General features: G+C 33.3%; 1 protein-coding gene across 1 annotated transcript in view; it reads right to left on the bottom strand.

Moving 5' to 3' along the window:
- Nucleotides 1-2,965: 2,965 nt before the first annotated feature.
- The window catches only part of Npl4 (nuclear protein localization 4), a 199,304-nt gene continuing 185,732 nt past the window's right edge, over nucleotides 2,966-16,537 (bottom strand). Inside the window, exons 5-6 of the mRNA XM_090397693.1 lie at nucleotides 14,248-14,359; nucleotides 2,966-4,060 (exon numbers count right to left, since the gene is read on the bottom strand). Coding sequence (XP_090253819.1) covers nucleotides 3,912-4,060; nucleotides 14,248-14,359 — 261 coding nt within the window. The 3' untranslated portion in view covers nucleotides 2,966-3,911. The remainder of the gene's footprint in view (nucleotides 4,061-14,247; nucleotides 14,360-16,537) is intronic.

The raw sequence follows: 16,537 nt of genomic DNA on the forward strand, positions 1-16,537 counted from the left end.
AGCAGTGTTTTTTGTTTGCTGGTTCTGAAAATGTTTACAGGATGGAAGAAAGTTGCATTCTGCTTCTTTATTATGTTGGTTTGCTCAAGGATATTTCAATGAGAAATTTTTAGTTAGTAGTAGAGTGTTGTTGGCAACCAGGCATATAAGTGATTCTAATTTTAGAATCTGATTTTAAAACTCTTGGAGGATGTGCATCAGTTTCATTTAAACTCATGATAAATAGTAAGATTGATTTTCTGGAGAGTATAATGTTTCTTGTAGAAATTCTATTTCTTGGAATATTTCAGCTCTCAATGATAGGTTCCAGATATAACCTCTAAGGTTTATGGTGGTGTAACCAATCATGCATAAAACAATTCATATAGTTCTACATTTCAAAGGTAAACTGAACGGTAGCTTCTGTGATGTGTGACTTCATGCACAAAGGCAAGCATAACATCTGGACTGGTTGGCTGAGTGGATAGCATATACCCACTCTCCAACTAATAGGTTGTGGGTTTGAATTCCACCTTGGGCATGGATGTTTATAAAAGCGTGCTCTAGATGAATGATAGTTCTTTGAGACTTATAAGGCTCGAAGAACTATTAGATATTAACAGCATGTATGAGACAACAGCTTGTAATCTTTTATTATTATGTAGGCATCTCAAGACTTTTTCACATAATACCTCTCCTTAAACAGTTGCTGGGAGAGGGGGGGAAAGCAAGCAACTTTGTTTAGCAACTACTCTGGTCTTCACCCCCCCTCCCCCGTTAACCACTCATACAATTTTCAAGAATAACTCTTGTCCTTGTCTTGAAAAATTAATTTCTTCTGCATAAAATACTTTAAAATCCTTTCAATTAACATGTTTCTATCATGTCCTCCCTTCCCTAATTTCTGCATATGAACCAAATTTTTGAACCCACAAACTTTGAATCTGTCTTAATAGGGAGCATGGAATGCCTATTAGGACAGATTTAAGAGACAAGTGACCAAGATATCTGGTTACTTGCCTCTGTGATGCAGATAATATGAAAGCCTTATAAAGAGGAATAAAACCTACATCTCTACTTCAGTGTTTTCTTCAACACACAAATTATCCACTGAGCCCTCTTTTTCAATATGCTTCTCTGAATTTCATAGCAACTCAAATCCATAGCATAGGCTTTTCATTCCAACCCTACACTGCTACGGACAGTTTAAACTGCCTACACTGTCAGTCTATGTCAACTTTATTAACTGGATATTCTTTTCCTCAAATCATTCTTGATATTAATACAGATAAAATAGCAGTAGTAACTCAAGTCTTGCAGCATCAATAACAAATGAGTTATTAATGAATTAACCACTACTGGTGTAGAATTCTCCTAAATATCCATTTACTTTTCTGTCTGTCCATCCAACTTCATATCACCATTTACTCCAATTTACCTTACAAAGTTCCATTTTTATTCTGTTCAGCGTTTCCTTTAAGTCAATCGTCACCTTATTACAGAAAGCAAGTAAATTACCACCCTTTTCTAATAGGGTATTGTATTCACTTCAGAATTTTGCCTTCAACAAACTGTTCCAGCATGTGTTTAATTCTCCCTCTGTCTTAGAGCTTTAACCATCTTACCCTCCTCTCCCCCCCTCTCTTGGAATCTTCCAGAGCCAAGACTTAAAAGCTGTCTGGTTAAAGGGACACAGCCATTTCTCTTATGTACTCTCATAGCACACTAATTTCACATATATATTCATAATATCCTTTACACTTCTCGTTCATCTGCCTCTCTCACTGCAATATCTGCAGCTGAATGATATCCTCTTTGCAAAGTGACCACTCAGTAATTCAACTATTCCTTTTGTTTCTGTCACCTATCAGCATTATTATACCATTATCATTCTTCTTATTAATTACCACGTAGATAATAAATATTCATAATATCCTTTACACTTCTCGTTCATCTGCCTCTCTCACTGCAATATCTGCAGCTGAATGATATCCTCTTTGCAAAGTGACCACTCAGTAATTCAACTATTCCTTTTGTTTCTGTCACCTATCAGCATTATTATACCATTATCATTCTTCTTATTAATTACCACGTAGATAATAAATATTCATAATATCCTTTACACTTCTCGTTCATCTGCCTCTCTCACTGCAATATCTGCAGCTGAATGATATCCTCTTTGCAAAGTGACCACTCAGTAATTCAACTATTCCTTTTGTTTCTGTCACCTATCAGCATTATTATACCATTATCATTCTTCTTATTAATTACCACGTAGATAATAAAAAAAATATTGGATTTTTACGGTTTTGATTTTGATTTGCTGGCTCATTCTACTAATTTATACTTTGTAGCATTTCAGCTTGCTAATTGTTTTTTTGTAGTTGATTAATGATGCTACGGATCAATTTAACTACTACCAGATTTGTCCTCCTGATCTATATATATATGTATGCCAAACACACAGTTAATTTCCTTTGGAAGGTAGCATTTTTGATAATCTATTGTAAACATGAACTATAAATTCTTGAATAAACATTTTACCAGGTTCATGTCTGCTTATTATTCCTTTTTTACCCTTAAAATGGCATAGCTCTGTAATCATAAATTCATTTAGCTGGATTATGTGAAATTATGCAAATTCATTCTGTTCATCCTGTGTTATGAAAATATAGACAAAAGGGCTATATTTTCATAACATGAAATGGTTCACAGAGAATAAAATGGTTCTAATTTGGTTTTATTCATGTCTCAACTGTCTTGGCCATTTCATGTAAATTTGCTTCCCTGATCGAATACAAATTGAGTATTTAAAACATATGTTACTGTTTTGGACATTTTAAGAAACAGATTAAATTATCCTATGATATAGAAAAGTAATTCTTTGAGAAAATTAAAACCTCTACAGAATGAGCTACATATACAGATGCAGAGTACCCTAAATATATAACAGTAATGAACTATGCAACAAAGAAAAAAAGTAACATAACCAAGTTTAGAAATTTATTAATTATTAAAGAGAAAAATCAGCATCTCAAATCATTTTGCTCCTACCTAGAGGAGTCCTGGCAATATACAATATTTGGGAATTCTGAATAGTCAGTCAACATTTCAGGGAAGTAACTTATCAGTTATAAACAAAATTAATTTCTTTTCCTGCAAACAATTAATTAGTGTGAAAATGTCAACATACACAGCTCTCTCAAAATTAATTTTAATCAGTTAACAAATGTTCAATTTTCACAAGTATTTTAAATAAATAGTACCTGAATTTCTTTTGAAGCATATATCAGTTAGATGGAAACATAGTAGAAATTAAAGTATATTACATTACATAAGATCTACAAAACCCACTGAAACAGATCTTATGGTTTTTTTTCTTCATCAATATGAAGGCACAAGAAGAATACATGAAATTAAGAAGCATAACAAGTATATAATAGTAATGAATTTCATTGTTTTTTCATTACCCATTAATACAGAGTCTGAAAGACTATTCAAATGTCAATGCATTATAAGCACAACTTGATGTGGTGATTAGCCAGTCTTTTCTCTTCAATATTACGGACTTCTTTTCAAGCATACTTGTGTGTGCACACACATGCAAAAAGTAACTGACTCCATTGGCAAAAGATATTCTGCTCATGTGGTGCACATTTTGATGGCATGTGAACAGCCCACAAGCAATTAGATGATATTACCCATTTAAGTTTCAATAAGAAAACATTATACTTTTAATACAGGAGTAATCTACTTCACGAAGTGGTGAGTTTGCATGGCTTGACTATGCAAATACTGTGTAGAACATGACTCCAAACCAGATAGGCAGTTTTATAAATAACTGTACTTTTGTGCAAATGGTTATATAATATCAGTAAAATGTTACTGAATTTTTTGCAAATGCCGCTGAAGAATATTAAAGTATTTATATTTCACTGTGGAAGGCTACAAATTTCACACACAGCATTTCCTGGTCTGTTAAGAAAGGTACAATGTCTGCATGTCCACAGAGCACTAGAAGAGGAAGAGGATGCTACACCAGATCCAACTGACTCCCTTTGAATAGTAGTTGCAGGCACAGCTGAAATTATAGAAATCTTCAATTACTGTTTTTGCATTTCTAGAGGAATAATAACACTTCACAAGAAATAAATTCAAATTGCTGATAGGCAACATTATATAACTGTTCACCTCTAAAAGAGGGGAGCATGTACATTCAATCCCATGCTAATCAGGAGGTGTCTGGATAGACACCTCCTGATTAGTATAGACAATTCAAATATGTCAGGTTAAATTTAGGATATATATGGCATCCATTGGGGGAGTAGTAGTTTGGAATTTTTCCATATGTTTAATAAGGATTAAATTTTTGGATAGTAAAACTGCAACTAATGCTATAATGATTTTTTTCCCCCTTCAGAGTGGGAGTATAGTATTCACAGAAGTGGGTTCATTTACACCTAAAATGTAATAAATTCTTGCCTGGTGTAAAACCACTACTCTGCTTATTGGAAGGGCTAGAGTGGCTTGAAAAAAGTCAATGTTTCACAGATCCACACCCCAAATTTGACAAAGGACTAACCTCCTAGACATCTCATAAGTTGGCACATTACATCCTTAAATTAAATTTTTTTTTTTTTTGGACTTAAAGAATGACTTAAAGAATGAAATGAATTAAACATGACTTTGCGATGATAGCAAAGTCGTGTGATTTATACATTTCATTTCACCAATTCCTGATATGTGTCATCCAAGGTGTAAAGGTTAGTTATCTAACAGTTATAATTAAGTTTCCATTATTAGCTCCGTATCAAGTCAATTTACTTCCAAATTACTCTCATTTGTCAGGTCAACTGTATCAATCTGCATAGCTCTTAGTCTTCCTCAGATCTTTTTTCCCCCTTGCTATTACCTCTCTATTTTGCTCACCTTCTAGTGACATCATATAAATGTTAAAATTGCTGTAGTTACAATTAAGCTTAGTGACAGCGATCATGTGGTAGTACTGACATGGTTCAGCATGAAACCATTCAGAAATGGTTTCATGCTGAACTACAAAGCAGGAAATTATGACCAACTAATATGCTAGGTTCTTGGATGGGATGCATTTAAAAAATGATTAAATGATACAATATCAGAATGTATCCCTATAGTTTGAAGAATAAATAATATAGGAGGGATTGTACAGAAAACTAAGCTTGAGTATGAAAAGACAACCCAAAAGAATTCTATTGTTATGTTGCAAGTAAAAGAAAGAATGAATATGAAAGAATAACCCAAGTGAATGCAGAGGTAACAGATGTGGAAGACATTGTTCAACTAATGAGTGTAAATTTTGCTAAAAGCTATCAACTTGCTGTATGGAACATTTAGCTCATTGCTACCTCTACCCTAGATGAAGAAACGGTGTATTAAGAGGAGGTACTGGAGCAATTGCACAAACTGAACTAGCTTTTCCTTTGACCAGAAAAGATTCCACAGGAAAGGAAAGAATGTATGACAATCCCGTTATACAAGAGTAGTGCAAAGAATGATGTGTTCAATTCTGAACCTATCATATATCTGGAGTGGAGGTGATTGCATACAGAAATAGGTTGAAATATATATGAATATATTCCTTGTTACTTCTGTTCTTGCCTGTTTTTACACTTACAAGCAAGTGGTTTTTAGTATATATATATATATATATATATATCTTGTCAAAAGCTTTTTTTAAAATCTCTGAACTAGGTGCATGTCTAAGTTGAATTTTCTTTTCTTAATTAGTAGTTTGAAGCTAAATAAAGGATGTATGCTTTGGTATATATTGTTATAACCTGCATTCAATAAACTTATTCTCCTGTAGTTATCAGGGATATTCTTACATACACATCACATCAATATGTGTGTGTTATAACCTGTGTTTAATAAACTTATTCCTCTGTAATAGAAAGGGGGATAGTAAATCCCTTTATGTATTTATAGCCGGGTACGAAACTTGGATCGAAATCCACAGTTTCATACCAAAAAAACGATTGGCGAGCCCAAGGGTAAATGATCACTTGGGTAGTACAACACCAGGGCAACTCCATGCAAAGGTGGAGCAAGCTACATCACTAACTTTAATATTACTCCAGTAAAATATTATTGGAGTACTAGTCCCTCTAATTGTGGTGAAAATTATGTGATAAGGTGAGAATGCTTATGAAGGTAGTTATTTTCATAGTGCTATGAAAAATGAATAGTGAACAATTACCATTCTCTGATGAGGTTGTTATATTGAAATCCAGCTAATTACTAACATACAGCAGATGTTTGCTACTGTGAACCTCCTAAGGATCAGAGAAATAGTTCACTATAGTGAAAAGATATTGATCTCCCTACTCTATTACTATGAAACAAGAGAAATAATGAAAAATTGTGCATTTATGACAGTGCATAAGTGATTGGCAGGAACCATATGTAAAGCACACAAAACAACATGAAAAGTGCAAATACAAACAATAACAGAACAAGAATTAAAAGTTAAAATCCTAATGAAAAGCTAGAATTAATGTTGAAATTTCAAAAAGTTACATTAGCTTGTGTCACTTCAAATCTGTGCAATAAAGTAAACATGTGCTATCATTAAAATCACAAACCTAAAAACTTTAGCAGTCGGTCACCTCTGATTACAAAGAGGGAGGGGAAAGTAAACAAGTCAGCTTCTTAAATGGACAGCGACACAATGATGGATAGCTAGCATAAACTGATACTATTCTTTGAGGACTATAAATTTAAAGAAATATGACACAATATACAGTATTTCTTTAATTCAAAGTTTAAAAATTTGTGTGTAACAGTTCATTCTGTGTTTCATCCTTCATAAGGTAAAAAACTATTCTGATTTCGAATTTGAGCTAAATTTCCGATTTCAATGGTGCAGTCTGCACACAATAAATTAAAGAAGCCAAGAAATTATATTCTTGGTTTAATCTTTTATCCAAGTGTAAGCAAACCAAGTTTGCGCCTGAAGTAATTTCAGGACTGGGCAACTCGTATAAAGAGGCTAATGACTTCATATTACTTACCTTAGTAACCCGTAATGCAAAGTACATCCTTATGAACATGTATAATGCTATGTATTATGGGAAGGGTCCCTACCCAGACTGGTTTCAACCTTTACTGAGGTGTCATCAGTGGGAGTCAAACCAGAAGTGATACCAAGGTTGAAGTAATGCAGAAGTCATATTTCCATATACAAGTAGCCAAAAAGTGTCACGCCATATTACTAAAATACTCTGGCATTGGTATCAATAGAAATTATATTCTTGGTTTTCTGGTTTGGATCCACTGATGAGACCTCAATAAAGGTTGAAATCGGTCTTGGTAGTGACCCTTCCCATAATGCATAGCATTATACATCTCTGTAAGGATATGTGCTTTGCATTATGGGATACTAAGGCAAGTGATGGGAAGTCATGTCATCATGTGTCTTCTGGAAAAGGATAACATTTTCCGTATATAGAAAACCTACCACAAAGGGAAGATTTTTAAATGCCACTTCACACCATCATCCATTACAAAAGATGGGCATAATTAAAATTTTACGACAGGGTACACAATACAATCAAGCACATCAATTAAAAAGAATAAAGAACTGCACTACCTGAAACAGAACCTCAAACTCAATGGTTATGAACCCAAGACGATCACAAAAATTCTTAATACATCTACTGCAACTCCCTTACTTAAACAAGATTTCAAGAATGTCAAAGTGGCTGGCTGCATTGCTCTGCAAGTACAATGTAAAAGTGGCTTTTTTTACCTTTACAAAAAAATGTCAAGATTCCTACATCCACAAAAACCTTCACATCACCCCCCATGAAAAAAACCAAACATTTATGAGATTTATTGCTTTTGTGACATTTGTTATGTAGCCCAGACAGGAAGGTCAGGAGAGGTCTACACATAACACGTAAAAAATCACCCCCCATGAAAAAACCAAGCATTTATGAGATTTATTGCTTTTGTGACATTTGTTATGTAGCCCAGACAGGAAGGTCAGGAGAGGTCTACACATAACACGTAAAAAACATTGAAAAAAGAAGAGAACATAAATCAAGCCTGGCATTCCACACAACTACGACCGGCCATCAAGCATTTTGGCAACTAACAAAAATATATATTGATCATAACTGTTTTACAAGAAAATTTAAAGGATCCCTACACAATGCAATAAAAATCAAGGCTTAATTTTACATCAAGTATGGTCTGCTTTCATTAAAAATTTAACTGTCACGGATATAATGCGCATGACACCACAGAATGTGATAGTAACAACTAGCAATTTCCAACATGTATACAGTAACGAATTTATCATTCTGGTTTATCGTAAATTTCAGGACCATCAACAGTAAGAGAAAAAAACTCAAAGTGGCTAGTACAGAGAAAATGGAGTAACACTATCGTATAAATTAAACATTAAAACCGAACATGTAACATTACACGCATGGAGCGTATTGTGTTAGTCACTGTTATGAGAGCACGTTCTGTGGTTTTGAGCAAAATTAAATTCTGGCAGATGCGTGATCTTATTAAGGTTTTCCATATGTCAGCTATTATCATTCCTGGGTTTCTGTTAAGATTTTCTCCAGAACGGAGGACTACAATTTCTACAATGGAAATCTTCTAGATAAGGCATGGAGCTGCTATCTCACTCAATCGTATGGTTATGTTCTTTTTTTCATATTTCAAGGCTTCTCTACATCTGTCCTATATGGTTTAGACCACAAGCACGTGGGATGTCGTACACTCCAGCGTGTTTGAAAAAAGTTGGGTTCAAACCAGTCAAGACTGTCCATCACGTTTTAAGTTCGCCAAAAGACTACTTTTTTACAAACATGCTGGAGGGAATCACTTTTTTTATTTGCAATAGCATCATGCACTAGTCTACAGTTTTGTGCATTTTTATTCAATAAATTTAGTTTTAATTTAATAATGTAATTATATAAATACATTTTCATAAAAATTGTTATGAATAATATATTTATTTACCCAGACAATGTTGCTTTCTAAGACAACAAAAAAAAAAAAAAAAAAGAAAAATTGCTGAATGAGAGAAAATTTCAAGAAAAATGGGTCTGCACTGAAACAAAGGACAAAATTGTGTGCATTATTTGTAGCGAAACAACATAATATATAAAAAGGCAGTATGATAAAATTCACAAAGAACAGTATTCACGCTTTGAGGGTAAACTGAGAGAAGAAAAATTCACTTCAAAGTTATGTATTTTCAAAAATTATGAAAGACAATGAATCAACAGTGAGAGCCAGTTATGAAATCAGCTATTTATTTGTAAAACATTCCAAACTTTTAGTGACGATTCCTTGATTAAGGAGTGTATAATAAAAGAAGCCAAAAATGTGCAAGTGTTTTGAGATTCTTTGTCCAGAAATACTGTGATCAAAGAATAACCGAAATGGCAGATAATCTGCGTGACCAGTTGACAAAAGTTCAATATTCATGGTGTGGCTCAAGTTGTCCTATTTCTTCTAGCTTGTGATGAAATATGAATATTAATGAAGAGTTGGAAATGATTCCCATCCATGGAACCACTACAGGGAAAGACATTTTTGATGCCGTGTGAAGCATTTTGGAAAAATACCAACTTCCTCTGAACCGGATTGTAGCTGTGACAACTGATGCAAGTATATATATATATATTTTTTAACCCCAAAATATTATCATTGACATTTAAAAAATTCCCCAAAATATAGACATTCTCCCCCCCCCCCATTAAAAAATAGAATTATTTTATTTCAAACTAATAGGAGGCTCCTTAAGCATTTGCTTTCGGTTTAATTTGGTTTAAATGCTATATATCAGGAATGGGCAACTACGTGTCCTTCTGGAGCCAAAATAATTCCTGTAAGACGTAGAAGAGCCACAACCTTTGACCGATGTGATGGTACGGGAGCAAGTGTGTGCATGGCAAGGTTGTAACAAGTGCTTTGACTAATTACACACCTAATTTTAAGGAGCTTACTGAGAAAATGGATACAAGAAAATAAGTAACTAAATTACTCTACTAGTAAATAACTAAAATTATTGTTTCAAATTAAACTTTTTTATTAACCCTGTTTTTTTTTTCTCTCTCTCTCTCTCCTATTCTCTTTTTATTTTATATTAAACTATACTACTCATGAGCCATGTGTGGCCACCTCTGCTATATATTGTAAATATAAAATATTCTATATTTTTGAGTTGTCATAATCATTATACTATTATTTTATATGTCTTGTTATGACTTAAAATAAATTAAATTTTCCAGTTTATTTATACTCACTCTTCACTTCCCTTCAATTCTAATTAGTGCAGCTTTTTTTTTTTGGTTTTTTGCAGCCCCCTTAAGATGCACTTTTATGGCATATGGTCCAATTGAGTTTGACACCCTTGCTCTACACAATAGGGCATAGATTGATGTTCCTTGCTTTGCTTTCATGCACTTGTTCAATCAAAGCTTGGTTATGGGTTCCAATTACAGTTCTGCATGAGAGAGCACACTCTGATAGGTGGACCCCATCCATCATCAGGAAATATGAATGGTTACTGGGACTTTTTACATATCACACATTCAAAGTATGTCGAAGCAAACAAAGTGCTGTTACTTCAAAGGAAACAGTTGTCTCTTCATTATGCACTAACAATAAATTCTCTTCCAGAATATCCAACCTAACTAGTATTTTTTCTCTATATGTTGGGAAGTTCAATATACTGCCATGTATATTGAATGTATGGCAGTTATGTTAGACCGCCATATCCCCCACTTTGGTGTGCATGCAAAAAAGATTAGGCAAGCACATAAATATTACCAGCAACAAATATGGCAGTTATGTCAGACTGCCATATCCCCACTTTGGTGTGCATGCAAAAAAGATTAGGCAAGCACATAAATATTACCAGCAACAAACATCACAATATTCCTCTGTGGCATGTTTCTACTCTATTCTGCAACCTCTCACTACTTCAACTACAAAAGTCTCATACTCCATCTGTCTCACTGCAAACTGCAATTATATAATTGTGTATATATATATATTTTATACACAGACAGAGCAACCTATTCTGAATTCTTGCCCATCTATACCTCTATTGGTTGTGCTACCGTATTTCCTGACATATTACAGATAACCCTCGTATAACGTGGTTGTTAGGTTCCATAGAAATGCCGCATTATATAAATCGCGTTATGTGAGACTCAGATCACATAGATAAAGTAGGGTTATGTTCCGAAATCAGTTTTTTTTTTAATTATTATTTTTTTTAATTATATAAACAACAGCATATCCAACAAAAAAATATTTTTATTTAATTCAGGTAATTCATGTAAGTTAAGAAAACATATAAACTATGAAACAAATACATAGCATAAAATTATAAAAATTACAAGTTGTAATTAAGCTTCATTGCACAAGCGTTTTAGATAATAAAATAGTGCATATTTTAATCTTTCATAGCATGAGGATCAGTTAATAAACATTGGTTTTGTCATGTAATCACCTGATGCATTACTACAAAACAGTAGAACAATTCTATCTTTGAATCCAGGAGCTGATCTTTCATTTTTCAAAATATAGGTACATTTTTGCATTGTTTTCCAATATAATCCGGATTCATCTGCATTATAAATGTTTATAAACTTTGAGTTTTTTTGTTTAATAAGATTTCCATCCAAAGGAATTTTCTTTTGAGTGCAATCTTCTATACAAATCATTAGAGATTTCTCCATTTTTCTGATTAGAATATCGCATACACGAGCAACGCACTTTGCACTTACCGTTGACCCAGCAATAAACACTTTCTCAGATTTTATGTTTGTTGTGTTTTGATTGTTCGAACTGTTGATTCATTTAAATTCAAAGTCCTTGCAACAACTGGTTTTTCTCCATTTTTCAACCGATCCATGATTTAAATTTTTTTTTCTTCAGGGCGAATTTTCTTTTCAGTATTGATTTTTTCCCTTACGATGCAGTTTGTGGCCATTACTATAAAAATAATTTTTTTACATAAAAAAAGATTACATATTAATTATGTAACTCACCAGAAAATAAAGTGCTCAGCTTTCACTTTAACACACACTTATGATTTTGAATGAGCTTTCCTGGCAGAAAACGAAGACAATTTTCAACAATAAGCATACATGCGTGCTAAAGGATATTTCCTCTAACATAAATTCGCTACTCATAGCGCGTTACAGGCAGACCCAAATTTAACGAAGATAAAAATTGGATTTTTAAGTCGTGCAGTCAAAAATATATGAAAAGATAAAGGGTTACTACAATTTGTAGACCGTGTTATACAAGGGCTACCTGTATATAAAATCAGAATCTGCTCGATTGCAGTAATTATATAGCAGTTGCATTCTATCCAGTTTCTGCATATAAAAGAAAACCACTACCAAAAATGTATGATTTATACAGATTCATTGAGTTCTTTATAGGCTATCTCCTCTCTTTTGTATAATCTACATTCAGTGGGATATTGCAATATACAAAATGAAGACTTAATTTTGATGTTGGAATTAAGGGAAATGTAGACTGCTAGACCAGCTTGTACTTTTTCAACATACTGTTTGACAGTCCTACTAACCTGGACATTATCTTGAACAGTCATTTTACTGAGGCTGATGGAGCTCACCTTTGTGCAAAAATGCAACACTCATCTCACCATTTGTCACATTCTGTGGAGTAACAGCATGTGAACATGAGAGGAATAAAATTTTTACTAATCTGGTCGAGCCATATGATGTTTTTTAACTTTCTACAAATTAATTTATACAAACACATTGAATCATAAATTTTATTTATACCGCATTGCTTATCTTAATTATTTAAAACTTTCATTTTTGGTACAAAGCATATTATTTACTATTTTATCTTTTTATTACTATCTTGTGTACTACTGCAACCTTTGATTTGGTGCAGTGTGACTCTTGCTGTCTTTGTGCCAATAAATCAACAAACTCTCCCACAGCTCATCTTCCTAAAAAAAAAAAAAAACGACTTGAAGTGAACATACTAAATATACAACAAAAAATTGCAGTTTCCTTCATTTTCAAATGGCTGAAAATAACAAAATGGAACCAATTTTTATTTGGTCTCCCATATAACTTTTATTTGGGATTCAAATTAGCCATTTGCAATTTTTTGCATAAAAGATACACTTCGATGAAATTATTTTGGCCATACATTTTTTACTACTGGCACAAATGAAACACAAAAAATCAGACTTGTGGACATGGGCATACAAGGTAGAGTACACATGGGGAAAAACAACACTGAAAATGTAAAGCAGATGGTTGCAGTCTTGGAAAACATGAGCATTCAAACAACAGTAAAAAAAATTGGAAATTAGTTATGCTTAATTTTACTAAAAATTCTGTGGCTCTGCCGAATAAAAATGACCACCATAATAGCAAAATCTTAAAATTTCTTCCATATATAGAATAACTAAATTCATTTTCATCAAATATGATACAAAATTATGGAGCTTGAATTTAATTTTTAATTTGTTGATTTCACATGATGACTCATTAGGGAGTGTGCCCCTAAGACTTCCTCAAAATCATTGATTCAGTAGAGTAGAAAGAGAGAGCAACCTCTCTCTTACTAGTCTCTTAGTAATCCTCTGATTAAAATACATTTGTAGTCACATTCAACACCTCTTCATTGTTCATTTCCAAAATCACAGAACATACTTTTCATTTTCTTCATACACTCCTTCCTTCTACAGCTGTCCTATGGAACATCCTCTCTCTTTGTATCTTTTCTATAAAGAAAATACAATCACTAGGTTTTCAAATTCAGTGTTGACAACTTTCTTCTTTATCCTAAACTTGCTAGTCTCTTAGTAATCCTCTGATTAAAACACATTTGTGGTCACATTCAACACCTCTTCATTGTTCATTTCCAAAATCACAGAACACACTTTTCATTTTCTTCATACACTCCTTCCTTCTACAGCTGTCCTATGGAACATCCTCTCTCTTTGTATCTTTCCTATAAAGAAAATACAATCACTAGGTTTTCAAATTCAATGTTGATAACTTTCTTCTTTATTCCAAACTTTCTGTCCAATCATAGTATCAATGTGCTATACAATGAAACTTGTGGGATCACCATAAAAAATAAAATAAAAACTAAACCTTACAATTAAGAAAAATATTGCTCTTAATGTTATCATTATAATTCATTCACAGTTTAATAATATAATTACATAGTTAATAATATAAGAATGATAATTTTTACCTTGGGCAGCCATAATTTGTTCTACAGTGCCCCAATGACCACTGCTAGCCCAGTGAGTGGCTAATTCCTTGTTTTTTGTTTTTACTGCTTCTAACAGTGGCTCCATAGCATCCTAAATGTGAAAACCAATTTTCAAATATATAAACTTCTGTTCTACTATTTATTAGCTACATGTACAACAGTAAATGCAATTTTACTGTAATATTTTTTTTTGTTTTTTCAATATTGCTTTGTGATAAACATATCTTGCAGTGCATAGAAGACAGAACTCAAGTTTTCATATTTACTGGCAATATTAAGAATTACTTTTGAAGGCATTTAAAATATTAAATGCCTTCAAAAGTAATTCTTCCTTATATAAATCAAGTGGATATTAAATCCAGCATTATTTCAAAGCCAAATGTAGAAAGTATGAAAGTTTCATATGAAATTTGACCAGAGAGCTTATGGGAATACACTCGCTGGCATTTAATAGTTGCTCTAGTGTGGACCTTATAGTAAACATGATCGCTTCTATAGGTCCATTTTGATAAGTTTTACTGGCCTGACAGCTGTTTCTAACTGGTTGGTACTCTTCAGAGACCAGGCGGAAATCTTAAGAGAGCAAAACCTCTTGTTCAGTACTAAGGAACTCAAAGTGTCGGAGAGATGTATTTTTCACAAGCGAACTCTCGGTTGGTGCAATAAAGTATTACTAAAATAAAAAACCAAAAGGCTTTTCAAGTGGGGTAAGCTCTCTGGTCAAATTTCGTATGAAACTACTTTCAAACTTTCGTATGAAAATAGTTTCTACATTCAGCTTTGAAATAATGCTAGATTTAACATCCACTTGATTTATATAATTTTGCATTGCCGAATTGAATCCTTTTGACTCTTTATTTTAGCAAGTAATTCTTCCTTTTCACATAATATTTGTTATCAACATGTTTATAAAAAGAGTTGGTAACCAGTGGATATCAGATCCACTTAGTCCATCTAATTAAATTGTCATTCCTTTTGTCCATTAAAGAATGCAGATCTATGGAAATCTTTAATGGATTTTTTATACTCCTACTAAAAGATTCTGTAAAATTTTAAAATAAGGATGGTCAAATTTTCTTTGCTCAAATTTAAAATTTCTTAAAATCTAATTTGTGTATATTGCTGGATAGATTATATCCAAAACCTTGGATGACATGTCTGGGAGTCCCACCAGAACACCTGAGCTTGGTGGCAGAGGATCATGACCATTGGAAGTTCCTCTTGTGGCTGCTGCCCCCACAACCCAATTAGGAAAGGTGGGCCTTGAAGATGGGTGGATTAAATGAAAGGGGAAAACATGGTTTTGAAAAAATTCAAAAATTTTGGATTTTTACGGTTTGAGTGCACCAAAAGGTGAACTACGTGCTAACTTTCAGTTTCTTTATCCTCATAGGAAAGGAGTAAACATTTTGGTCTGTCCACTTGTTATTAGTTTTTACTGTTTGTTATTTATTATGTACTTTATTTATCATCATCATCATCAAATTCCTGCCATGTACCCTCAAGGGGTGTACAGGATATGACAGTACTACATGAAAAAATTACATCATTACTAACTTCCTATCTACAATTTTCCTCCAAATCAGTCTGTTACTTGTCAAGACTCCAACGTTATTAGATCTTATATTTCTATCGTCTAAGGCACTTTGTACCGTATCAATCCACCTATATCTTGGTCTTCCTCTGGGTCGTTTTCCTGCCAACCTGGCAGAGAACACTTGTTTTGCTAATCTTTCCTCTCCCATTCTATTTAAGTGACCATACCATCTGAGATTAGCTCTGCTAACGCATTCCTGGATGCTGACAATGTCAAGTTCTTTCCTAATATCCTCATTTTTAATATGATATTGCCATTGATGCCATCTGTTCACGCCTCTAATCTTTCTCAGGACTCTCATATCTGCGGTCTCTAGTCTTTGATCAAGTGTTTTACTTCTGACCCAGCTCTCAGATCCATAAGTTAAAACTGGTTTGAACACAGTCTTGTATACAGCTAATTTAGTGTTCCGACTAATTTCTTTCTTATTCCATATGAATTTATTCAATTGACTTCCCACGATACCAGCTTTGCTGATTCTGTTGTCTATTTCTATATTTAGTTTACCGTCTTCAGTAAAAATTGTGCCTAAGTAGCTGAAATGTTTTACTTGTTCCACAGGTTCTCCATTCACAACACAGTTGACATTTTCAATGATTCTGCTTATTTTCATTGTCTTTGTCTTTTTATTGCTGACCTTCATACCATATCTATTACAACAGCTATTCAATT

This window comes from Typopeltis vanoorti, chromosome 9, assembly GCF_054136105.1.
Source record: "Typopeltis vanoorti isolate ZY-2024b chromosome 9, IOZ_Tvanoo_1.0, whole genome shotgun sequence".
Lineage (NCBI taxonomy): Eukaryota > Metazoa > Arthropoda > Arachnida > Uropygi > Thelyphonidae > Typopeltis > Typopeltis vanoorti.